Source organism: Micromys minutus, assembly GCF_963924665.1.
Source record: "Micromys minutus genome assembly, chromosome: 11".
Taxonomy (NCBI): Eukaryota; Metazoa; Chordata; class Mammalia; order Rodentia; family Muridae; genus Micromys; species Micromys minutus.
In genome coordinates, this window is record NC_137980.1 from 46386987 (window position 1) to 46414581 (window position 27595).

General features: G+C 39.7%; 1 protein-coding gene across 1 annotated transcript in view; it reads left to right on the plus strand.

Annotated features, from left to right (window-relative positions):
• Nucleotides 1–27595, plus strand: part of PTPRT (protein tyrosine phosphatase receptor type T) — a gene marked incomplete at both ends in the record, with an annotated part of 395600 nt that overhangs the window by 335875 nt on the left and 32130 nt on the right. The window contains one exon of the mRNA XM_080925561.1: nt 19181–19452. Within this exon, the coding sequence (XP_080781687.1) occupies nt 19181–19452 (272 nt within the window). The remainder of the gene's footprint in view (nt 1–19180; nt 19453–27595) is intronic.

Below are 27595 nucleotides of genomic sequence, written 5' to 3' on the forward strand. Positions count from 1 at the left end.
AGGTGTGATCACATTGCACAGCTATAGTAATAGATCAGGGATGAAGTTTATAAACTCAGTCCCTAGAATAGCAGCCACCAATACCCAACACTTACTGATTTGGAGGAAACTTAGGGGAAGAGGTAAAATAACGCTACCCACATTATAGAGCCACTAACAGTGTCTAAGATAAAAACAAATATTCAAGGATACATTGTTCCCTCAAGTTCTCAGTGTCTTTTCACACTGTGTTCTCAACCATGAGGAAATCTTTTGCTGAAGGAACATCCACAGGTCTACATTTACCTCAGTTCTATTTCCTTTAAAAAAGCAAAACAATTCAGTCTATTTATTTAAACAGTTGACTTAGGCATCTGCAATGGTGACTTCAACTTCCACTCCTTTTTCTTGTGCTCAAACAAATATGATATTTACCCCACGTTTGGTCTTCATTTCTTTTTGTTCTTTTGCCATCCACCATGCAGCTACCCATCTTTGCATCTCTGTATATATCAGAAGATATTTAAGATGATGTTTGCCATATGTTAATGATAGCTATTTCTGGAGGGTGAGACTGAGAAATGTTTTTTTTTTTTGTAACTTGAATTTTGTACTTTGCATTTTTTGAGTTCTTCAAAATGAATATGTATCATTTTCACAATAACAATAAAGTGATCTTTCTTTAAAAATAAAAAGTCAAAGCAAATATGTCAAGATGTTCACAATGGTTTAATTCTAGTTGGTAGAACTGTGGGTGTTTATGATTTTATTCTTCATAGTTTTTCTATTTTCTGACAGTTTTAATTTATTAAAATGTACAAAGAATTAGGAGAGGAAAGAGTGAAGTGCAAACAGACTCATGCTAAGTTATACAGCCAGCAAGCTTTGAAGCTGTGATTCAAACATAAATTCAGGAAAATTGAGATGGGTTGGATGGGACACTTGCCAAAGTAGAAGGCAGCAATGTAGACCCACTGTCATAAAAGTCATTCTGATAGAGCTACATCCCTTTGTAGGAGAGACTAGTGTTTCAGTGGTGGGTGAATTACTTCTAGTATATCTAAGACTCACATTTTGATGAAAATACTGAAAGGCCATGGTAGTTTGGACACCCTCCACCCCCATGTAGACTGTGTAGTTGAAGAATGAAGGTCTGCAGGCAGCAGATACTGTTTTATAGACATAGATAGGCTTTGGCTCTGGGAGCTACTTTTGAGGCTCTCCATTGCCTTCCTGTGTGTGAGTAAGACTGAATACCTTCTTATTTTTAAATGAACTAAGTCAGGATTCAAATCCTGGTCATACCCAGGAGACTTGATTCTGATACATGGGTGTTTAATTCAGGCTTCCATGCACTTACAGTTGGCCAGGGTCTTTGGCTTGCTCTATATTTCAGAATCATCTCAACATCTAGGTGGATCAGCTTCTCCTGCTCTCTTTTGCTTGTGAGAAAAATGTGTGTTAGCACCCTAGTTGAATAGTGACCCTTTTCTCTCAGATATATGCAAACCATAACCTCTGGAACTTGTCTCTGTGACCTCATTTGGTAAATGCAATCTTACCAAAATTGCAAATATTAGTAAGTTAAAGATCTCAAAATGAGATTATCTTGAATTTATAGAGGGCTCTACATTCTTTGTAAGTGAAAGGTAGAGGAAGGTTTGAATCAGAGTGGCAGAAAAATGAGACAGAGGCAGAGAGTGGAAGGTGTGAGTGCTCAGAGTACTAGGACCCACCAGAAGCTGTCGAAGACCAGACAGGCTTCATCTATGGAGCCTCTGGAGGGACCACAGCCCTGCAGGCATACCTTGAGTTCAGACTTTGACCTTCAAAACAGTGAGAAGATAAATTTCTGTTATTTTAAATAGAAGCTTTGTGAATTTGCTATGACAGCCCTTGGAATGCCAGCTTTCTACTTGGGTTAGTAAGAGGAATCCTCTAAGTTGGGCTTCTGACTTAACACTGGGTCTCAGGTCTGGGAAAATAACTTGTCTAAGGAACATAAAGCACTTGTCTAAGGAACGAAAAGTAGAGTGTGTCCGTGCTCCCAACAGCAGAAAGCTAAAGCTAGATGCTCTCAAGCCCACAGCAAGGCCTAGGCCAGGCTGAGTTATATGATAAGGGAAATGTGAATTAAAAACCTAATCATAGAAACAGCAGCAGCAGTGAAGGAGGAAGGGGAAGAAAATATAACGAACTGTACAACATCAAGCCTGCCAAAATCCCAGCATGGGTGAGGGAGCGATTCATGAAATTCCTGGCCCCTAGTGAGGAAATATCAGCAGTTGATGTCTGCTGGGAAGGTAGAATCCTTTTTCTTTGGGGATATGTTCCCTGAGAAGCTATCTATGCTTCAGAGAATGGTGGATACAAATGGCACTAAATGGACCCAGGATAAAGGGAAAATGTGGGAACAGTGGAGATGGTAGGGATGGATTTTGATCTTAACACCATATATGTGTCTATGAATTTCTCAAAGAAATACCTAGTCTCTTGACTCTATCTCACTGCTTCTTTACCCAAAGGCTAGGAATGAAGAAATTGCCATGTTAATTTGGAGGTACTTGGCAGAATGATGCTGGCTGTGTTCTCTTAACCTTACTTAGGCCTTTCCTTCCTTAATAATGCTCACATTCACTGTCCAGCCTCAGAGAAGATTTGGGATCCAATGAAAGAATGAGGAATTGGGAAGTAATAATGATACTATATCCTGCCTGAGCTTTGGCCTTAGTGCCTAACTGATTTTTCTACATCAAGTTGCTTTTCCCAGTAACCTAACTGTCCTCCCCTGGTCCCTACATATTTCTTATTGCTAATAAGCTCTTCAGATGTTTCTTGAACCAGAAGACATCAAGTTCTAAAACTGTTCTTCCCTGCTCCTTAGACTGAGGGTTGCAATCAGATTCTAACCAGTAAGAGCTTTGGAAGGCAGAAGAGCCAGAACATAACTGAAGGTATACAACTGTGTTAGGAGTCAGAAGATACATATCTTTGCTTCTGTTTTCTGACTTTCCTGGCAGTCACCCAAACAGACCAAGTTGGTTTTTCTGTGACACTTGTACTCAGGGATTTCCTTTGCAAGTTTTCCTGACTGTTAGTCTCTCAGCCTTCCTACAGTGGTAGAAAGGTCAGAGTAATTCTATGAAAAAACAACTTTTAGAAATATCCAAAGTGGCGTCTGTTTTCCCAATGGGACTTCACAGAGACAGTAATTTTGTTGAAGTGACTCTATTCTGACACTTCTCAGTTCTCACAAGCATCTGTCGGATCCCAGTTGATGTGCCATTCCTCAGCTTGTTTTGTCCATGTCCTTGGCCTTCATGTCCATATGAACTAGTCAGACAAAGCTAATAAATAATTTTAGAATGGCTTGTGTGGTGTTACCCTATAATGCAGAAGTTGGATGAAGGTGAGCTCTCATCAGGATGATATTTTTTGGCAACTAGTGCTAGGGCTAGAAACTCTGGGAGTATTAAGGAGCTGATGGAAGAGAAATAGACAGCAATACAGACTGAGGAATACATCACACCCATGCCTCCATCAATTTTTGTATAGAGTACTCTGAAAATGGCACACCTTGAGTGAGGCTACAGTCTGTAACTATGAGACAGTCCTTAGAGAAGATGACAACTGAAGGCTGTGTGACGAAATGTCCCAGAAGCTGCAGCAACAAAACTTTCTCTCAAGAAGGTCCTTTAAAGTACATCATGAGGTTCACTTTCCCATTTAGATTAAGAAACACTCAAGGGAAGAGAACAAATAGTAGGTGTGCCCCCGTCACTAGTTCTATGTGCATGATGCTTGCTCATGAACTTTTAATGGACACAAACATGAGTTAATGAATGATTTTGTGATCTGGGGAAATGAATTCATATAGAGTATGAGAGGGACTGAAGCCCTCATGAGCAGAATTTCTATACAAGATTCTGTGATGGGCTATTTTAATCTTTGGTGCAGGTGATAAAGGGAATGTCATAAAATCTCAGGGGGTGGATAAGAAATTGGGTCTACAATTTTGGTGGTAAACAGAAACAGAGGACACAGGGCTCAGAAACTATACTCTGGATTCTAAGAGCCAATGGTGATTAGCCTGAAGAGCCTTTGGGAATTCTAGCTACATCCATTTTCCCATGAAATTTCCAATGAATACAGCCAAAGAACATAGTAATATCATCAAGTTATGTAACCATTAGATGAACTCTGGAAGAATTGTCCACTGTTCTATGACTAATTGAAAAAGCTACTCAGTCACTTGTGCTGCTGATTGAACTGTAGATGGGGCTTTAGTTCTGCTATGACCTTCTAGAAGAGGAAGGAGGTGAGTCTGAAATGGGATAAATATTTCCTTCTAGGAAGCAGTCCCTCCACAGACTCTCAAACTTGTAGAGTTCTCTCTAACCCTTTCCCGTTGCTTGAGGCAAAACCTCGCAATTCCAAGGCAGAAATTAGCAGGGTAATTGTGGCAGCATGCTGCTTCTTGAAAGGTGTAATTTTCACAAGTAGAATGCTAGAGGTGGGCTGGTAGGAAAGTTTATGAGCATGGGGGTTTTACATATGCCATCTGTTCTTGGTGTCAGATTCAGACAGTAGTCATAGGAGAGGATCTAACTTCCACCCCTTTGCAATTGCATCATAGTTAATAATAATAATAATGGCTAGTTCTTATGAAGAACTCAGCATCTGCCCAGAACTGTTCAAAGTCAGGGTTCAGCAAGCTGCAGTCCATGCTCTGTCTTTGTCATCTGTGATTTTGCATAGCCCTGGAGAAGCACAGCTGTGTAGGTTAATCTGCATTGCCACTTTCCCTGCATTTTAAATCACCTGGGAGACACATCTTTGGACATGTCTGAAAGGTGTAGTTGAGGAGAAAAGACTTACCCTAAAATAGATGGTGGTCCCAGGCTAAGTAAAACAGGGAAAAGAGGGAAAGCCAACTGAATACCAGCATTCATCTCTCCAATTTCTGACTGTGAGCAGAGTTATGATCACACGTCTTACACTCATGCTTGCCAGGACATTATGGACTATATCCTTTCAAACTGTGAGCCAAAATAAAAACCTTTGTGTATCAAGTTGCTTTTTGTCAGGTATTTTGCCACAGTAATGAGGAGTGTAACTAATATGGCAGCTCATCTATTTTTTTGTGTTTGCCCTGACTGTCAGGCTTCACCATTGCTACAGAGGAGCTGTGACAAGGACTTTATGTCCTGCAAAGCCTTAAATACTGACTCTTGAAGCCTTTGTGTAAGATGTTTGTCAGCCATTTTATGTGAGTTATTTCATATATCAATTCAGTTAATCCTTATGATGTGGCCATTTTATTTTTACAACTTTAATGGATGGGTACAAAGAGAAAGAGGGAAATGCTTGAGGATGTGGCAGGGAGACGACTTGACTACCCAAAGCTGACTCCAGAGCCTGCATCTTAACCACTGTGCTATCTTCACAGTTAACCATGAGGTAAGAGAATCTACTGTGTACCAGGAACTAGGGTGTGAGACACATGTGTCTACCTGCTTTTCAGGAGAGCATCCAAAGAGAGCATCTGGCAGGCAAGGTGTGAGCTTGCTCTTCTTATCTCTTACAAAACACAAGAGTTACTGATCTTTGGGTTTTTTTGTTTTGTTTTTTTAAGAAAGGTTAAGGGAGCTGAGGAAATGGCTTGGTCTGTAAAGCACTTCCCACATGGGCATGAAAACTTTAAGCTGAGTGTGGAGGCACACACTTATAATTGTAGTGCTGGGGAGACAGAGATAGACAGCTTCAGCACCTAGATATCCCAGCCTAATTGGCAAACCTATGACCAGTTAGCATCTTGTCAAAAACTTGATGGATGACACCTGTAGTAGAACAAAGCCTATGGCCTCTACATCTATGTATCCACAGCCTCTTCTTTGTCTCTGTCTCTGTCTCTTTCTCTTTCTGTATTTCTCTCCTCCTCTGTCTCCCTGTTTGTCTCTTTCTCTCTCTCATGTCTAAGAATGTGCTAGGGTTTAAAAAATGTATTCACAGCCATATGATTTATTTTATAAAAGTGATGCAGAGTCACAAATGCACAGGCTCAGATAATGCACCATTCACAGATTCTGCCTGGGGAAATAATGACTGTGTGGTACTTCAGTGCATTGAAAGATGAGCTAAAAATCAAGAACTGAAAATGGGCAAATCATAGAATAAAAAGGCTGGTGAGTCTCCCTGGGGGTCATCTACAGGGGTTCTATTCAACTTGCTCCAAAGACCCTGAGGAGAATTGTCACTTGGCAAAGTGACTCTGATTAAGTGTCTTGGCCTCTTTTGTTCAAGCTGTATTATCAGGGCCTAAAAAACTGCCTGGTATATCTGAGGAGTGTGGTCTACATTTGTCATAGAAAACACTGTGTCACCAATGAGTAGGCAGCCCCACAGAAGGGAGAAGATGCCTACTCCTCCCCAGTAGCTCATGGGTATAGCTTCAGTGTAAACCAGACCTCCATAAACTGTTACCCATCATTAAGCTTCTACTTCTGGACAAGCTTACTAACTGCAATCACAAGCCCAATTAAATGTCAGGAGTCTGGAGAAAGCATCTACCTGTTCCAGAAAGGAAGACTATAAGATACACGCCCTCCTTTTTATACCCCACCTGATTTTTTTTCTTTAGGTATCATGTTATAATTAAATTAAATTAAAGCAATTTCCCATGACCCCCTATAAATCTTATTTTAAGTCATCTCTCCAGAAACCATGAGGACTACCAGAAAGATAGTGGGTACATGAGAACAGTAGCTCATTAAGCATTGAATTTTCTCCCCCCGCCCCCAGTTCCATATGTTTAAATCTGAACTCCCAGTAGGCCATGTAAATGAGTTGAGAAATAGTGATTGTATATGTAACTCATTAAGATTAGATTGTATTGAAATAGAGTGTCCACTGATCTAAAATTACTGACTTACATATAGAAAGGAAAAGGAAAAGTTTAGTAACTGTCTGTATCTGTGAGTTATCCCTTCTCCTTTCTAGCCTGCTGACACATGACATAGCCATAGTACCTTCTTTCTCATTGAAAAGCGCCTCGCTAGATTGTAGGGATAGTGATTGAGTACTTCTCAAAGAGCCCTTTAAAGATTGGTTTCTAATGTTTTTAACAAAAGGATATAAAAAGTTTAAAAAGGGGAATATGATGGGTCCTGGGTTGTAGCACCAAATGAACGAATGAAGGAAAGAAAGAAGGTAGGTAGAAGCAAGTTTAGGAACACCTGGGAGAGTCCATGCTGAGCTGGAACATATACGAAAAGGGGAGAAAAATAAACCAGATGCAGCAGCTAGAAGGCCCAAAGATAGAGTCAGTAGGCAAAATGGTTGTGTTATATAGGGAGAAGCAGTCCAACCTCCTTGGCTGGAGTTTAGGGTAGGGGTTAGGGGATGCCAGTCAGGAGCTCCTTTGAACATCTAAGGACTGAGAATACAGAGAGAACCTGGAGTCCAGCTTTGCTTTGATGTGTTAAATGAGCACCTTGGCTGTTAGTACCAGGTTTGAAACCTAACAGTTTCAAAAAGTACAGTTAAATATCAAGAACTTAGACTCTGAACAGCCCCCACTTCATGGAAAATAAGGAGCACCAGAGAATAGGAGCTGGCTTTAGCTACTGTATTCTTCTGGGTCACTCACAGGCTAAGGATGTAGTTCTCAAAACAATGTACACTGATATTTCCCAGAAAACTTCTGAGCCTGTCATTAGACACCCAACCTCCTTATAGAATTTTGGTTTAATCTGTGTAGGGTCTGAAGATTTCCATTAATAATGAATTCTAATGATTCAGCAGCAGGTGCTCAGGGACCAGAGTTGGGATCCACTGTCAAACAAACATGCCCTTGAGGGGTCAGTTGAGAAGAAGGTTTATGGCTTATTGGTGTCTCCTGTGACTTTTGCCTGTATAAGCAGTGAGAGAAGGTGTGACTATCTTACTCTGTACAGAATCAACTGCTTATGGTTGACACTGATAGGAGGGCTCAGAGAGCCTCATACTGGCCATCAGAGTGTGGCAGTTAATATATTAAATTGTTCTAATTCATTCAGTTTTTATAAAAGAACAAGTAATATAGATGTTACTATTACCTTCATCCCCTCCATTTTACAGATAAAATACCAAAAAAAAAAAAAAAAAAAAAAAAAAAAAAAAAGAAAGAAAGAAAAGAAAGAAAGAAAAAGAAGTGAGGGGATTTGAGGAAATTGCCAAAGGAGACACAGCTGGGAGATGGGAAGGTTGGGATTGGATATGACAATCTAAATCTCAAGTCCATACTCCTTTATTTTCCATTATTTCAATGTCTCTGTAGAAGAAAGGAAGAAATAAATAGCCCTAGTAATGTTGCCCAAGTTATTTGTATTTTCTTTGCTCTCATTCCTCTCTCAAGAACGAAATAGCTTTTCCCATCTTACATGGAAAAAGATACCTTTAGATTGAAAAAAAAATAAGCTGTCAGGATTAATTGGGTAACAGCTGTCAAACTCTTGTCGCTCCTTAGAGGATGGTGAAAGAGGAGGAATAATTATTGTGCTATTTTCTATGCAGACCCTAGTACATTTGGGGGAGTCAATGAATGTCTAATGATATTCTTGGTAATTAGCAATGATGGAAGAGAGAATGTTTAGACCAGAAAAGAAGGCTTGCAGGGGCTGGGTAATAGAGAGAGCATTTATAGTCAATGTCCAGTGGACCAAGACCTCATGCCCTGTAAGACGTAGTTAGGGTATGGCTCAGGGAAAAGGGGAGTATTTCTAAGCAGTTAAGCCTTCAGTGGCCTTGGGAGGAAACAGAAGCCAGGACTACTTGTTGATTTTCTTAAGTTCACAGGCTTCTGGCTTGGGCAGTTACAGCTCAGTTACTGCAGTGGCTTACTAAGTGGGGCCAAAGATCAACTGCATTAGCCTCACTTAGAAGCTTATTAGAAATGCAAATTTTTGCACTTTACCACAAACTGATTGCAGGTGGAACCCAACAAACTTTAAGAAGATTTCCAGGTGCTCTGGTTAATGTCTACAATTCTGGACTTGTTCTTTTAGAGGAAAACATTAGAGTCAGACACTCAACTAAGATCAAATGTTGGTATTATCTCATTAGGCTATGTGACTTTGGGCAACTTACCACCTCTCTATGGCTATCAAGTTTCCAATCTATAAGCCAAGAGGGTGAATGGTAAAGGTTACCAGTAAATACTTCACAAGGCTGAGACTACTACTTTCTGCCTTTGCAACAGAAAATTTTATCTGGATGGATTTTTTTTTTTTTACCTGTGGGACAATTCCTTAATCACCTTAGTGTTTCACATATTTATTTACTTAATATTGTTGTTGTTTTCCTTCTTTTTATGCCTCCTCTATACACATGAATCACTCATCATAAGACCTCTTTTATTCTTGTTATTGCTTTTAATTTTGTTGTGATTCACAGAAGGTGAGACACTTTTCAGTTTGGTCTGTTGTTCTTATGTAGTGTCAGACACAAAGTAACTGGAAGACAAGTATTTAAAGTTTGTGAATGTTAGTAAAATGCTTGATTCTAGTGAGTTTTATGAAGAAACTGGCAGAATGTTTGGATGATCATGTAGGTTTGGAGGAAGGGAATGTAGATACTAGAAGTCTTCTGCAAGTTATGAATGAGTAACAGAAGATTGGAGAGTGAGCTCTGATATTTGAGGACTGAGGGACCTATGCTGTGTAACTTGGAAATATACAAATCTTAGCAGAACTACATAAGCTAAAAGGTCCATTAATATGGGCACACACTCATCCTTAACCTTTACAATATGACTAATTATTGAGCCATCACTGTGTTAAGAAGCCCTTCCTATGGTTTAGGATGTAGAAAAAGATCTGAGTTTTAGTCCCAAAACTGGAAGTAACTGTTTTCATGAAGCTTGCTGCCAGCCATCCTGTTGTATGTGAGAGAGACCTGGTTTCACAAAGAGTGGATAGATGGCACCTGACGAATTATGCTCAACGAATATATGCATATGTGCTTGCATATACACATATAGACATTCACACACACACACACACACACACACACACACAGAGAGAGAGAGAGAGAGAGAGAGAGAGAGAGAGAGAGAGAGAGAGAGAGAATACTTCCTAGTATTACCAGGATAGTCATGTTTGAAAGCTCAAAGACACTCTTAGCTTTTGTTTATTTATCACAGACAAGGTTGTAGCCCTCGTTGGGAAATAGATAATCCTCTTCCCAGGAGAGAAACAAACAAAACCGACAACATATATTCCCTTCTGTTGACCTTACCAATCACTGGATACATGGCCAGGTTGCATTCATACCAGTTTATGTAGGGAATATAAAAACATCCACTAAGAGAAAAGGAAGTAATGACACTATATGTCTTGTTCAGCCCTGGCATTTTAAAACATGGGAACTAATAGCAATGAGCCAATTCAGTAAAAGGAAAAGTAAGGCATCATTATTTCAACAGGCTAATCATCTCTTTTTGTTGCTAATCATCTCCCTCTCTCTGTTCCTCTGTTCCTCTCCCTTTTTTCCCCTTCCCCTCTTTGCTTTCTCCCTACTTTTTCATTTGCATATCTTTTCCCATTGCAAACATATAAAGTAGTAATTCAGTGGCATAGTAGAACATTCTGAGTTTAATTGGAGCATAAATGTAACTAATCAAAATATTATCATGCCAACGGATGTGTGAAGTGTTGGGAGATTTAAATATATATGTATTTGAGTTCTATGTCATTTCAGTTTTGAGTGGTAGACACAAAGGGCTTAGCCCAGTTAATATAAAAAACAGTTTATGGTCGGAAAGTGTCTCAGCTACCCTGTGTTCTTCACTCTTCATATGGTAACAGCCTGCCAGTTCATTAGATTTTTACCCTTTTCTTGTACTCTTTACCCCTCTTCCTACATGTACCAACTGTCCAGAATAAGACCATATAAATCCAGGGAGTGTGTGTTCATCCCTTGGCACAAAATATAACATGCCCACGAGTGGCATGAAAACAGAAACTAAAATAGTAATTGCAGCTGCTTAGGTCTGAATCCCAGTGCTGGTGTCAACTGTATGGCCTTGAGAAACTTTTACTCTTCATTGTCTGTTTCCCTTTTTGTAAGAAATGTGATGATAGTAAGTACTTTGTAAGAGTGATTTTTAGATGAATTCATGGATGTAAGTAAATTGGGTAGTAGAATGTGTTTGGTATAGTTGGTAAAGAGAGAAAGGAATTCTTGAAGACATATATACACACAAAAATGTGCACACACATATGCACACAGACATACACATGTGTACCCACAGAAAACAGTCAGGTTAGCCATGCTTCCAAGTAAGTCATGTGCCTTGGCTTTTCTGTGACTAATGCTCTAGTGTCTGTGAAGTTGTGTGTGTGTGTGTGTGTGTGTGTGTGTGTGTATTTAGCTCTGCCCTGGGACCTGATCTTTCTTTTCTTCTGTCACTACTGGGTTTGTGTCCTTTCCTTCCTGTGTTTTACTCCTCCTGACTCAGACCTCTTTGTCTGTTTTGTCATTCCTTCCTCCCTCTCTTTTCCTTCTCTCCTTGTCTATGTTTCCTGTCTTTCTCTTTTCTTTACTTTGTTCCCTTCTTCCTTAATATTATCTCAGAAAAAGATTACTAAAGGTTTTTTTAGCTTTCTGATGCTTAGGGGAAAAACCCAAGTGCCTACAAACCCCAAGCCTGGTTCTTCTTGAGTCAAGGCACAGAACACGAGTTGCAGGGAGCCCCTCCCATCATATATCAAATCTAATTACCTAGGTGTACTTCATTTTTAAACATTATCCACATCTTCATGGATTATCAGATAACAGTTTCTTAGAAAATTGCCTTAACAAATTTGCATATGAAATGCATGAAACCCAACTTCCTGGTCTGAATGGATGATTACAAAAATACTTATGACTTATTCCCACAAACTTACTGACAAAATGTTCACAATGTGCAGTTCATTTGAAATTTCAGAATCTGTTTTTCTTGTTTTAAATACATCTCATGCATCAATTAAGCTGTAATTAACACCCTACCCCCATTTTCTGATATATTCAAAAAGAAGCCACTTTCTTTCCCATTTTTGACACATGGTAATTAGATTGCTTTCACAGATAATATGGGTAATGCTGAATGATATGTTTGTTACTGTGGCTATTGGTTTACTGTTATATTTTTGATCAGCTTATTGGTGAGAAATTTTCATGACAATGCCAGTTATACTAAGTGGTTCCCTTATACCTGTATCTTCAAGTTTGACAGTGCATTGTGCCTTTGACTGTTTTCTTTTGTTCCCCCTTACCTACCCATACCCCATTGCTTTGAGCCAGACAGCTTAATATCATCAGTGTGAACTTTTAAATTTAGTCTCATTCAAAATAGCTATGATTGGACTCATGTACTGCTGTGTGTAGGGCCATGGTGCAGAAGTAACTGCTCTCTGGGTGCTTGTGACAGCCACAAAGGGTAAGTGAAATTTGTGGAGTTTGATGGCTTGAGAAGCATCAATTTCAGGAAAGGTATGTCCAGAGCAAAACCTTTGCCCATAGGATGCTTAGGTGTTATTCTAGTTTCTTTTATGTGGCTGTGATTAAAACACTAATGCCAGAAGCAACTTTGGAGAGGAATGGGCTTCTTTGGTTTATACTTCTAGTCATAAGCAATCATTGAGGAAGTCAAGCAGGAATTTGAAGCAAAAATCATGGAAGAACACTGCTTGATGGCTTGCTTGCTGGGCAGTTGCCATGGAGATGAGGAGGCAGACAGGTGATCTGAGAAGCTAAGGAGCAGGTTCTCTAAGACCTGGATGCCTTATCAGCTATATAGGGTAAGGGTAGGGCAGTGTGCCTTATTCTGTTCTTTAATAGCTTCCTTGTTTGCTTTTTAGTAAGGGTGTGTGTGTGGGTGTGTGTGGGTGTGTGTGTGTGTGTGTGTGTGTGTGTGTGTATGTCTGCATTCATGTGTATTTATGTGTGTGTATATTCGAGTGCATGTGTGTACATATGTGTGAGTGTACATGCATGCATGGCTAGGGCAGTGTGTTTTATTTTGTTCCTAAATAAGTTTTCTGTTGTGTTCTATTTTTGAAAAGATGTATATGCATGTGTGTGTATGAATATGTGTATGCCTGTGTGTATATATGTGTTCATGTGTGCCCATGTGTACATGTGTATGTACAATGTACAAGTACACACATGTGAAAGACAGAGGTTGACGTCACCCAACTTCTCCTATTACTCTGTACTTTCTTCTTCTTCTTCTTCTTCTTCTTCTTCTTCTTCTTCTTCTTCTTCTTCTTCTTCTTCTTCTTCTTCTTCTTCTTCTTCTTCTTCTTCTTCTTCTTCTTCTTCTTCTTCTTCTTCTTCTTCTTCTTCTTCTTCTTCTTCTTCTTCTTCTTCTTCTTCTTCTTCTTCTTCTTCTTCTTCTTCTTCTTCTTCTTCTTCTTCTTCTTCTTCTTCTTAGGGAGGGTCTCTCACTGAGCCTGGGAGCTAGCTGGCCTGCAAACCTTTGTTTCTGGTGGAATTACAGGCATGCACATAGGTGCCAGAGATCCCAACTCAGTATTCATGTTTGCACAGCAAGCACTTTATCCTCCACTGTTGTTATAAATGTCCCATCCCAATAAGCCATGTAAAGAAAAACACAACTCAGTCAATATGAATATAAGCTCTGTGCCTAGATTGGGCAGATAAAGCACTATACTACACTACTCCTCATCTATGAAATCTCTTGTTACTTGCAGTTCCCTCAAGCCATGCGTTCTTGCTCCCTCTTCTTTCTACCTCCTCTTCTTCTGTCCTCTCCTCTCTTCTGTCTCCTCTACCTTCCTCTCTAAAACTTCCAGCTCTACCTTCCCCTCTTTTGCACAATCAAAAGCTTTATAGCCTTCATTTTACCAGTTAAAACTGGGGGAAAAGTTCATATAAAGTCACCTGAGTATTCACTCCCTGTCCCCCTCTGGGGGAAGCAGAATTAGCTTCAAAATACACACAATACCAGGGCAATCCACAACACTCCACCAAGTCCCTAGCCTCTGATTTTTGGCAAATTTTGTGTCAGTCTAGTAAGCTTTTTCTGCTCTATGGAAAAAATCTGGGACAGCATGAAAGCTAGAAAAGAAGCTAATATTGAGAACCTAAGAAGCCACAATCTTTGTCTGGGCACATTTTAATCAACATCTTATGTAATCCATGTGAGTACAATGTAAAAAGAGTTTTGAAGAAGAGGAAAGTATATGTGAGATAGATTAAGAGACCTGCTTGACATAGACCAGGAAAAAACAGTGTAGGTGAGAATTTTGTCAAACCTCCTGATCTTATAAATTTATTTAGTGTAAAGTAAATGTCTTGTTCAAGATCACATGACAGTGAAGCCTGAGACTGAGTTGCTAACTTCATTCTCATTTTTTTTTTTTTTTTTTTTTTTTTTTTTTGCTACGGGTGACTCTAGTGTCTTTACTCTAGTGTCCCCAGATTATGCTGTAAGAGGGAAAGATATCTAATTTTGCCTCTAGGAAGCTAATCACTCCTAGGAATTTTAAAGGTCATGTGTCTTTCAGGTGTACATCCAACACAGAGGCAGGCACAGCCTGATCTTTGACACACAGCTCAACCACCATGAGAAGGGACCCTAGCTTTTCTCTGTGCATTAGTAAATCTTCCTTAAAGCGGGACTAGCATGATACTGCCTTGTTAAGATGCTAAATGGTGTTTAGACTAGTGCCTGGTACGTAGAATGTTCTCAGCACTACTTCTCACGTCATTACCATCTGCTGTTCACTACTTGTTGTAAAATCCACATTCTGAGTAAAGCATCATTTACCATTTAATATTCACCAACATGAATGTCGTACTCTTGTACATTCATTACAACATCCCATTTTATAGATGAGGACACTAAGGGCTGGGAACTTTTTCTAAGTCACTACTCTAAGAAACAACAGACCTGGAAAAGAAACCAGCTGTCTGGTAAAGATCCTGGACCGTTTCCCTGCTGCTACAGCTGCTTGGCTCTCTGCAGCTCTTGGGCCTCTGTCTTGGTCCTTTTTCCCTTCATAGGTCCTGGCACATGGAGCTGGCGGGCCACCTGTCTGCAGGGACCACTCTGTGTTCTTGTTCTCAGAGCTACAGACCCCCGGCTGCCAGTTGCCCAAGCACACTCATGTAATCTTAATGAACAATGTGCAAAGCCATTAAAAACTCAATTAGGACTTTCTTTTTACTGGCGACGTGAGGAAATGCAATCCTGAGGTGCTCATGTGTAAACACAATAGCCGCCATCTGCTTCAGAGAAGCGTGCTGCCTCCAAAAAGGGTATCTGTGTGGCAGACACATCAGTAATGGAGCGCTTATCGAGGTGTTATTATGCACGGAGGGGGAAATGCAGAATTTATGGCCAGCTAGAGAGTACTTCCTGGTTGAATTCCACGATTTTCAGTGTTATGTGTAATAACTATGAAGAAACTAATGCTGTTTTATGTTGTTTTATGTTCCTTATCACACTGGTGCATTTTTTCGGGGGGGGGGGGGTTAAGGGCAAAGGAAAGGGCTGTATTTACAGTCTTCTTTCTTGTTTTTTTTTTTTTTTTCTGATCTAGGCATAATGACTGGCTCATTTTTGATCTCTAGGAAACCGACAGCCCTGGGATGATATTAATTATGCCAACCTGTTGCTCAAAGAGAGCCCCACAGAGCTGCTGCAGAACAGGGCTCTCATGCTTGAATAATCTTAGCAGTGGCAGGCCTGGGATCAAATGATTCAGGGATACAGCTTCTTACTTTTATAGAGGGTGTGACCAGGACTCTCATGGTGGGGGCAGGGGGATACTGGTGTATCATCTCAAATTCTCTTAAGACAGCACACCAGCTCTTTTGAATATTGTGGATTTCTGTCCCCGTGCCTTTGCACACTCCGTTCTAATTCAAACAACCCAGGTTTCCTTTTCTTATTGGCATCTCAGTTTATAACATCTTTCAACTTTGCTTCATACTTTCAATTTCTCTAATAAAGGGACCTGAGACATAGTAGGATCTTACTCAGGAGCCTGAATAATAATGACATTGCCGTGAAAATATAAATTTCAAAAAATCCATTTGCTTCTTAACCCAATTATAGTTTATTCCTTCTAAAGAATCTTTGCATCCAAATTAAGCACTCCCGAGAGGCAGACTACCTGCAGTAGAACCATGGCCATCCTGGCTCTTTCATGGTGGCTCTATTCTCTCCTAGATTCTTGAAATCCTGAACATTCAGTGCAGCCGGGAGAGGAGAAGGGGCTGGTCCTTTCCATCCTTGCATTTATCTACACTATCACTTGAGGCTCTTGATAGAAATATAGATACAGATGCCACAAGAATGTTTGGGGCTGAGATCTTCATGTCTTCTGGCTCTTGGGTGATGCTGAGGCTGTGAATGAAGGACCATTAAGTAGGAAGAGAAGATGATGAAGGATATGGGCATGAGAGGAAGCCGGTTGTTAAGGACCACACATGGAACAGGTGCACAACATACTCTAACAGCTTTGAAACTGAGTCTTGTAGCTACTCTGAAAAATGTAGGGAGAGTGAGAATTTCCTCCATCTCTGTGACCAGAGTATGTGAGGCTTTAATAAACAGGATAAATGCCAAATCCTTTGCAGATTGCTTAGCTACTGAAGCAAGGATGAAAAGAAATGATGGCATGAGCCAATGGAAGGACTTTGCTTCCTCTGCTGTGGGGTATAAAAAGCTGCAGGTACAGACCTAATGGTGCAGATTGGCAGATAGTCTAGGAACTGAGTGTATGTGGAAGCCATCATACAACCTGGAACAGAGAGAGTCCAGCACATTTCACTTCTCAGGCTGTTTCTTTTCCTCAAGATAAATGGCTAATTAGTGTTAAAGACAACCCACCACTGTTTGGGAAACTTGTGATCCATAAGTCATCTGTCAAGGAGATCCATCAGAAGAAGCCTGTGTGTAGACTAGCAATGGCAGGCATGGGTGTTGGCTCAGTCTCATCTCTGAACCTCAATTCCCACTGTTTCTTTATTGCTACCTCATTTGCAGCTTATAATTATTAGGTAACTTCTGTAATAGGGAGGCGTCATTCCATTTACTGTTAGTTATTCCCAGGTCATGAAGGAAGGTTCTTCACACTCTTGATAACTCTTGATCTGCTTCTGCTGGATAGTAACCTAGGAGTTGACTGAATTTTCTGATTAGAAGGTCACTGATAATCTGACCTCAGTTTCTTCTGTCCTTGTCATATGGCCTTCTTTTTTTATATCAACTCATCCAAATGCCCCCAGTGGTCATCCTGGAAGAATAGCACTGTCTCAAGGTATCTGAATTGGGTTAGAGATGGATAACAGGGCTTTTTATGTTTGGATGTAGGGCATGCTAGAACTACTCATTGGCATCAAGATTGTTATTTTCTGTAATCCAGATTTGAGGGAAATTATATACAGGTTTGAAATATACTCTCCCTTCTGTGTCTACTTCTTAATTAGTTCAGAACCCAAGAGACATGGTATAAATGGCTTGTATTCTCTAAAGCCACTACAAGATGTCAATAGCCCAGCCCTTATTAACCTACAGATCTTAGTCTTTTTGGTGTCACAGTGAGGAAGGTGACTTATGGCTACTGAAATTTCTCATTTTGCCTGGGGATAAGGGGTCTTAAGGTTTCATCCAGAATGAAGATTTTAGTGATCACAATAAGATTTCAAAGCAATGCTGGTTTTCTAGATGGAAAGCATTTGTCGCAGCATTACTTGAGTTTACCTACTGTGGTTTATGATACATTTTATTCAGTAGAATCATACAACTTTTAAGTCACTGAGTTTGGCCTTCCCTCTTGATTGTGAAATTTTCTTAGATATCCTAGCTGTTATATAGGCTTTGGGAAGCTGTCTGAAGTGATAAGAATTCACTTTGTCTCTGGGCAGTTAATTTTATTTTGCGCAAATTTTACTTGTTATAAAATCTGTAGCATAATGAGCTGAGATGTGCCTCTTCGTAATGATGGATCTGAATCTTGTTCTTGGCAAGCTTTATCAATTAGCCAGTGTCCCAGCGATGTTGTATGAACACGTAGGAGGAAACCCTAGGCAAACAACAGTAAACATTGATTCTTACACACATGGATCTGTGCATCGATTACAGGTTGAAGGATACAGGTTAGATATGTCGACCACATGGTTATGCATCTTGCTTTCAAGTGGCACATCTTGGCTCTTTACCTGTGGCTTATTTGTGTATGTTAATTCTTAATCCCAAGCCAATTGAGACTCCAGCTTCTGTGTCTCAAAAAAAAAAAAAAAAAAAAAAAAAAAAAAAAAAAAAAACCCACAAGAAGATCAGCCTAGCTACAATGGTAACTTTAAACATCCATTTGACTTCTATTAACAAGTCACGTAATGGAGCCCTGAGTCAAGGGATAGCCTCTGGTTCTCCAGTCAGTTCTCTAAAGTCAGTGCCTAAGGGTTTAGATCCAGAAAGAAGTGAAGAATAAGAGAGAATTTCTATTTCTCCCAACAGTGGAAAGAGGCTTACTCCTGTGTGGAACACAGCCTTTTGCATGTTTAGAAACAGTTATGCTCTCTGCAAATAGATACCTAATATTAATATATTAGTCTTTGAGAGCTTAATGGATGCCACTCACATTGCATTCCTCCTCAAGAACCTGACAGTAGGTTCTCATACTTTTTTTTTTCTTTTTTGGAATTTATTTCTTTCTTGGCTATGCACTATTTGTGTATTGTCTCCTTTAATATGGAATCTCCCCTGCTGAGTGCAGAACTCCAGATGGAGCATTTCCATACACAGGACCTTCCTAAAATGTAGGGGTTCTGCCTAGGCTGGAACAAGCCTAAGCTTTTATGAGGCAATTTCCCATCTCATTTCACCTGTAGAGACTGCTGTTAACTCTCTTCCTGGGTTTTTAACCATTAAGGTCCAGAATTTCATTATAAGCAATCTACTATGTGGAAATGATCCTTGTACAGCACTAGATATGCTTCTTGTATGGTAATGTCCATCTTGTTAGCCCCTGGAATGGAACTCTGAGAGGGGATATGGCTACTTCAGAGTCAACCTTACCCTGTCACCTAAAAGGACTTCATATCCAACCTCCCTTTTTGGTTCTATGTATGGCTATGACATGGTTTCATTCACCAGGACATTTTCTCTCTTTGTCTCTATTTGTTACCCACTCTGGGTCTCTAGGGTCCTTCATGATGGTGAATAGCTCTGGAAGGGCTTCAGGCCAGAAAGCCCATCTTCTTCTGCCGACCTTGAAAGAGAATGATACCCACTGCATTGACTTCCATTACTACTTCTCCAGCCGAGATCGCTCCAGCCCGGGAGCCTTGAATGTCTATGTGAAGGTGAATGGTGGACCCCAAGGGAATCCTGTCTGGAATGTGTCTGGGGTCGTCACTGAGGGCTGGGTGAAGGCAGAGCTTGCCATCAGCACCTTCTGGCCTCATTTCTACCAGGTATGACACTTACCCTGTTCTCTTTCTAGCAGATAATAATTACATTTCTTTATATCCCTGACTTTCCTAGAGTGAATAGGTCTAAAATGAACCCCACAAGTTTACCCCTTCAACTCATACTGAAGACAATTTTCCAGGGATGCAGAGATGACCTAGGACAGCCCCTGCCTCACTAGAAGTCATCATATAGAGACTAATGTGTAGATAAAGAGTGTCAGCATAGAAGCTTGCATGTGGCTCCCTAAGACTGTAGGAATGCAGGCACTAGAGCCTTTTATAAACTAACAACTGGATTCCACACATGAAAATGTTGAGATTCAAAGAGAGAAACTGACTAGTCAGGTAGAGGCTATTTGGCTGGAAGGGCAATAAAATAGCTTCTAAGAAGAGAGGTCAACTAGAGCCAATGTGGAAACCTGAATTAAAATGCACAGGAAAGGGTGGATGAGATGCTGGAGATGTTCTGGAAGTGGATGATGCAGAAGAAGGAAGCAGGGTGAGTGAGAAATTTTGAAGAATTTGGAAGCTAAGCTCTGCTTTTTTTTTTTTTTTTTTTTTTTTTTACTTGTTTTGTTTCAAGCTTTTGTTACTATTTTGTCTGTTTTGGGATCTATGGAACCCACAACACATTGCCTTCCAAGTGCTAGAACTTCAGATGTATGTAATCACACCCAGCAGAAACCAAGTTCTTTAAGGATGCTTTCCTGAAAAGGTATACAGGGAACTGAATTTGCAGATCATGTAAGTCATGGGGGTTTGAGGGACGGGCTAACAAGCAGGTCCTATAGCTACTATGGTTCAAAACTACCTATAGGAAGGAAGGGACCATGTTCTCCTAATTCATTGTGGACCAATACTCCTGTAAGTCAAAATAAATTATGTTATTACAATGCCAAAATGCTGTGTTTGCTTTGAATACTATCCCCACTTGTCCTGCCTATCCCAGTGTGGTTGGAAAAAAAGGTTGCAGATCCACATTGATCAACAGAATGTTTGTGGGGGTAAAAATCCAGACCAGCCTAAATCAAAATTATCGGAAAATTGTCTTTAAAATACATCATTAGTTAAAACCATCATGGAATTAGCCTGTCTTTAAATGTGTCATCTAGTGCCTTTCTTAAAGTGAAGCAACTGTATTCTGCATTTACCACCATCAACTGTTTTATATTTTCATCATCCAATGAGCTCCCTTGGGCCCTAAAGGGTTTCAAGTAAGAAAATGCCACAAATCTGAAACTTGGAGAGATTTTTTTAGTATCTGAAGAAGATGACAAATACAAGAGTGACAGTGGGTGTCCAGGGCTTCTAAAATGGTCCTGAATGCCACACACAGTGGGTAAGTTCTTTCAGTCCACCAGGGTTACAAATGCTTTTCTCTACTGAACTTGCTTGTTTACATCAATGAGGCAGCTTCGTCCCTATTTTTTCTTTGCATTGAAACTGAAAATATGAAATTTAATACTTAATTACCTTTGGTACTTAGCCTACATTTTTGCCACATCTATTTTCCATTTTATCTCCAATGACTTGTGATTTATTTTAGAATGATTACATTGTCCTTTGTTAGGCACTTCTTGTAATTCCTCTAGAATTAGAGGGGAGAGAATGTTGGTGATCCTGATGATAATGTTGAGGAGATGCTGATGCTGATGGTGATGTTAGTGATGCTGATGGTCATGATGATGATGATTATACGTACCATTTGTTGAGTGCTTACATTACACTCACAGCATAAAATATCTTGTCAGAAATGCAGAGGAGAGTCAGATAGAACCTAACCTTGTGGTAATGAGTGTAGACTATACTCATTTCATATGAGGTGGGGCCTATTCCATCAGTGGGAGCAACAGTGTCTTACCAAGAAAACTGGCTAAAAAGACACCATAATAATTTTAACATGTATGTCATTACCACAGGGACATACTTTATGGTAGATGTTTTGAAAATCTGCCTTTGGCCTTATTATATTTTTATCTTTTATCCCCTTGTGAAAATGTTATTAAGTAGTACCAAGTCCTCAAACCTTGATCTGGCATTCACGGTATCATATATGTTTCAGAGTTCAGAGTATTTGCAATTTACAAGGTTATAACATTTCATGCACTGTGTGCTTTGTAAGTATCACCAGTCATAGGCTCTTCACAGCACTGCAGAGCTAAGTGTACAGATAAGTTGACCACAAAATTTATGCATATTCACAAGATATGGTAAAAATTAAGACTGTATATGGTTTCTGAACAGCTCACCTTAGCTTTTATCACCAATTTACCTTGTAAAGGACCCACATGACATAGCTTGCTCCAGTGCATGTTAGGTGTCTAGGTTTACTTTAGGGGTATATCCTTCTGTTTTGTACCTTCATGGTTTCATGGTTGAGGCAAGACATTCTTTTTGCTACTTCTTAGGAAGAACTCGCACTAGTTGTTATTTAAGATGCTCTTTATTGAAGGTGAAGTATTTCAGGCTTTGGGAAAACTTGGTGGTATATTCCATCTAGGAACCAGAATGAAATCTGGGTGTTGGTATTTAATCTACTGTCTGTTGTGGAAATTTGACTTTAACTTGCTTTTAGCATGTTTCCATATTAACAAAGAGGTAGTATTTCAGAGAGTGGTGTCCTAGTTTCCTGGTTTATCAGGGATAGCCCTGCTTTAATCCTTTTGTCCTAGTGAATTGTTGAACATCATGGGGACCATTTGGATTGCTAGATTACAGTGTCTAGGTCCATAGAGGTTCACAGCTTGTTTGTTGATAGAAGTAGGTTTGGCTTATCCCTATTGTTCACCAGACAGAAAATGATTTAGTTTGATGATCCTTAAGGTTTCTGTTGTCATTACCTAACTGTGCAATTGTGCCAGTAAGCAGACCTCACAACACGAAAGTGAATAGATGTAACTGTTTCAGTAGAGGTTTGTGTGTAGCAATAAGTGATGGCCCAAGTTAATTTTCATATTTTGGTTTGCCAAGCTCTGATACAGATGGGGATGAGAGATATATTACAGAGTCCAGCAGCACTTAGCAAGGCCTTGACAAATCTCGGAACATAACTTTAATTTCATCGTCTCTAAAGTGTCCTTACTTTACTGCTGAGGATGAATATCTGATGTCTCCATAAACTTACAAATACTCTCAAGACCTTTTCTAGGGCTTGTTATGATTAGATACAAGATAGGGTCATGGCTTGAAGTATACTAAACAGGATAATTGCTACAGAAAATGGACTTTCCCACCATTTGCCTACTCTTTGATGGAGATCGAGGAAGAAAGGACATTTCCTATTTCTGTGGCTCCTGGTAAGCCTCTTTCTGTATTTCACATATCTGAACTAGAGTTCTGTGTATTTGGTGCAGCAGATTCTATCTTCTAACATAGGGGACATTATTGGTGAATCAAGGTTCCCATAATCCTTTTCAGGTCCTCCAGCTCTAATCTTGATGTCCTGTGTTTTGAGGATGCACTTTTCCTATTCTTGGAATCCTCTGCTCTCTATGTGATTTCCTGTGTCGCATGCATCATCTATCCTTTAGGATCCCAATGGTTTCATATGTAAGAGAGAAAGAGAGACAGGATGGGTGCCTCTGTAGGCTAAGCTAGATCCCGTATGGGGAGGCTTGTCAGGCTTGAATTGATTGGAAGGAAGAAAGAGATGGAAGAAGAGAGGAAGCCATCTTTAAGGAAAGACGTGTCATGGTTTGGCCTAGCCTCTCCAGCCTTGTGCCTTTTCTCCGGTAAGTAACCTAACCAAGGGACTTCAAAACAATTTCTGGCATCTCCTCTGAGCTTTGTGATGACAAACTGCTTGTGTTGAGAGCAGCATTGTGAAAACAGAACCTGTCATCTCTGTGTACACGTAGTCATTCCCGGACACTCACTTGGCCATGAGTACGGTCAAGCACACACATGCCCAAATTTCTGCCTCTGTCCAGATTCAAATACACACACTGATAGGTGACATAATGAGAAAGGGACCTCCCAAGAGACACAGACAGGAGCAAAACAGGTTTTCAAAAATTCTCCATACTTCAAGCTCCAGTCCCATGCATACAGCCCATGGACTGAGTCAAATTCAGTTTCCAGCATTGCTGGGTTTTGAACCTCATGGGTTTGTGTATTCATTTATTAAAGTCATATTTCACAGTCCTAAAATTGACTTTAGCTCTGTAATAAACAAAAATGTCATCTTTCATATCACTGGACTTTTGACTGCTGGGCCTTCAGCAGGGCCCCAGGTGAGAAAAATCCCTTTGCAGCCCAGCCCACCCCATCCCACCTACCACACCCGTGCCTGCCTCTCTGCGGAAAGCTGATTTACTGCCTGGGAAACCTTATGCTTCTGATCTATATGCCTCTTTCCAGGCGATAGCAACTCTATTTCCTATCTTAGTGGTTCTGAACTTTCCTGCCCGATTATTTAGTGGGGTGGAAATAAAACTGTTACTAATTTTTCAGCCACCTGCTTCCTCTTCTCTCCATTTTCTGCCTATGTGAGATGGTCTTTTTTTGTTTTGGCACAAAGAAATGCCCCATAGACCTTGAAAAACAATATCAGGACTTGCCTGACATTGTTGTACGTCTTTCCCAGAGCTCAGTCCCTTCCTCGGGATCTACTTGGCTTCCAGTACTCTACATGTAGTATTGACAGTAACAATTCAGGAGATTTTGTCACACAGCATGCCCTCTCTTCCACCCTTTGAATCCCATTGTATTGGTTGGTTTTTTGTGTCAACTTGACACAAACTGAAGTAATCACAAAGAAAGGAGAGCCTCCCTTGAGGAAATGTCTCCAGGAGATCCAGCTGTAAGGCATTTTCTTAAACAAGTGATCAAGGAGAAAGGGCCCCTTGTCAATGATATTATCCCTGGGCTGGTAGTCTTGGGTTCCATAAGAAAGCAGGCTGAACAAGCTAAGGGAAGCAGGCCATTAAATAACATCCCTCTCCACATGGCCTCTGCATCAGCTCTTGCTTCCTGACCTGCTTGAGTTCCAGTCCTGACTTCCTTTGGTGATGAACATCAATGTGGAAGTATAAGCGGAATAAACCCTTTCCTCCCCTACTTGTTTCTTGGTTGTGATGTTTTGTGCAGGAATAGAAACCTGAAGACACCCATCCTTCTTCTGTCTCACCTGAGATGTCTGTCTCTGTTATACAGCAAATGTTCTTCCTTCTATATCGGCCTCTGAGCTGGCATGGGAAAGAATGTCCCTTGATTGGACCCTATGCAGTCTTACCGATAGCACCTGTAGATCACTCTTTCTAAGAGGGACACAGATAAGCCAATGTTTTTCTCTTATCTTTTAATAAATGTATGCAGCCCTTTGAAATTTTTGCTGTGTTTTCTGCAGAAGGATTGCCAACGATCAGAGAGAAACCCTGAGTCTCTTAAGCCATGACCTGACATGTTCACTGCCTTCCCCAAACATGTACAGCATGATTTTTGTTGGTTTGTTCAATGTAATTCTCCCTGAGTCTTTCTGGGAAGTTACTTCTAGGTTAAGAAATTCACGCCAAGAGATTAGTATCATTCCTGTTTTATCTTTCATGACTTTTCCTCTTGAAATCACTTGCCCAACTTTTTTGGAGACTATTTTTTTCTTTCCATGGCTATCAATAATTCTTTGGAAACAACCCCCCTAAATAAAAAGTATATGCTTCTGGTATACACATCCCAAGTGTCATTTGGCTTTCAAATTTTTCCATACTCTTCTTAACACAAGAAACATAGTTATTAAGATACATTGTATAGCTTTTAAAACTTGATTTTTAAGACTGTTACTGTTTTTTAGTTTTAAGAAATTTGATTAGAAAAATGTATAAAACTAATTCTACACAATTTGGTTCATTAGGAGATTTATTGGTATTACACTATAATCTAGCTTATGATCTTTTATAGATCTATGAGCATTTGAACAGAAAATTTACAAACACACACACACACACACACACACACACACACACACACAATATTTGTTGTATTGCTTTTTTTTTTCATTTGATCAGAGATCAAGGTAGAGGATAAAAATCTTTAGATAATTTATTTTCCCTTATCATTTTTCTTTCATGCCTCTTGTTTGAGTTTTAGAGACCCAATTAGTCTACTTGGTGATTTATATTTTCCATTTTGGTTAAAATTCTACTTTGAAACATTCACATTATGTTTTTTGAAACAACTGTTTTCTGTTCACTTATGTTTTTCTTATTGTGTCTTTGTTCCACCTATTTGTAAGGTTACTAAGTCATTCTCTGCCTTGGGTGTTTTTCTTACAGTATACAATTAGACTTTGATTATTTAGATAGTCTGGGTGTTTTCCTCATTTTAACCCATTTATATTTATTGTCAAAACAAACTTTTTTTGTATTTGTCATTTTTTGTTCCATAGTATGAATACTTTTTTGCTATTTCTCTTGAAATATATTTGCTCCATTTTTTTCTTATTGAATTTGGTTTTTCCATTAAATTATTGAAACACACACACATACACACAAACACCCCCCCCACACACACACACAGATACCTTGTTATTTATGGAGAGGTGTCTATAAATGCAGGATGAAGGAGATGCCATTCTTTTTTTCCTGCATTGTCTTCTGTTTGTTTTAGCTTTTGCGCCATTCCACATGTTAGGTCTCTCTGAAGGACAAGGCTGCACTGTTTTAGGAAAATACTTTTTGAGAGCAGAAGCAGCTATCTGGCTGTGTGGCTGTCACCCCCTCATTATTTCTCAAAACTCGCAGATAAACTTTACCACCAAGAGAACTGCACCATTCATAGCTACTTCAATATTCTTCACTTGCTCTTTTGGTATAATTTTTAGAGTTTCAGGGCCAACAGAGAGCACTAAGCATTGGATCCACTGGCCTGAAAAACATGATTTCATATAGAGATTTCCTATTGATTTTGTTACCCACTGTATTGTCCAACAACAGGCTTGAGCTGAGTAGTAGAGACAGGACAGGGGCTTCATTTTGGACATCACCAAGGTGGTAGATATGGAAACCAATCATAGGTTAAATCAAAAACTGACACTAGTATCCGACTAGTTTTGACCCACAAACAATGCTTTCTATGATCTGTCTAACTATGGACATAAAAAATTCAAGGACATATCTAAGACATTCCAGTATGGTAGAGTCAAAATAAGGGATGAGGTTGAAATAGAAGCCCACTGATGTGCCCAGGAGCCCATGTAATAATAGCACTGTATTACAAGAGGGGTGTCCCATTGGGAGATAAGGTAGAAGACTTGAAGTATGCTCCTAACTGTTGCATATAGATTTCGTGTAAGGCAACTTTATGAATTGTGAGCTGTTTTGATGATAGTGATCAGTGTTCTGAATAAAGACTTAGGACACAGAGCTGGGTTTGGTAGTATCAGTGAGTCAGCAGTGTTGGAAGGGTGAATGTGTGCAGCCAGATGATAAATAGAGGAAGGCCAGAATCCAAAGGGATGAAGAAGAAGGAATGCCTATAAATGCATGATAGGATGGTCTCATATATATGAGAAAACAAAATGTGTAGTAAATGCTTAGCCCAAGTAGAGACCCAGAAATCTGTGAATAGTGACAACGGTAGTAGGATGGTAATAAGAATTATAGAAGACATTTATTGAGAATGCACTTTGCAGATGATATGGCAGAATTCATAAGTGACCCCCCAAATTCTGCCACACTGATAAAGACCTTCAGCAAAGTGACTGGATACAAAATTAACTTTAAAAAAGCAGTAGCCCTCTTTTATACAAATGGTAAATGGGCCAAGATAAAAATTAGGGAATGAACACTGTTTACAATAGCCACAAATAATATAAAATACCTAAGCAAGAAAGTGAAAGACCAATATGACAAGAACCTCAAGTTTCTAACATTTTAAATAGGATATTATTAATTCTCTCCACCTGAAAGTTACCTAATATGGCAGATACCACAATTCTAGGTACAGGCACTAGAAGTCAAAACAGGAAGTTCCTGCACCTGCAACTCAAAGGTAGTATTCTTTTTTTCTTTTAGAAAATACAATTTTTTAATTTGTGAATTTTATAGGTACATGTATGACTACATAGCAGTAGAGGATATCAGTTCTATGTGACTACAGTTATAGAAATTTATGGGCTATGGTATGGGTGCTGGGAATTAGACTTGGGAAC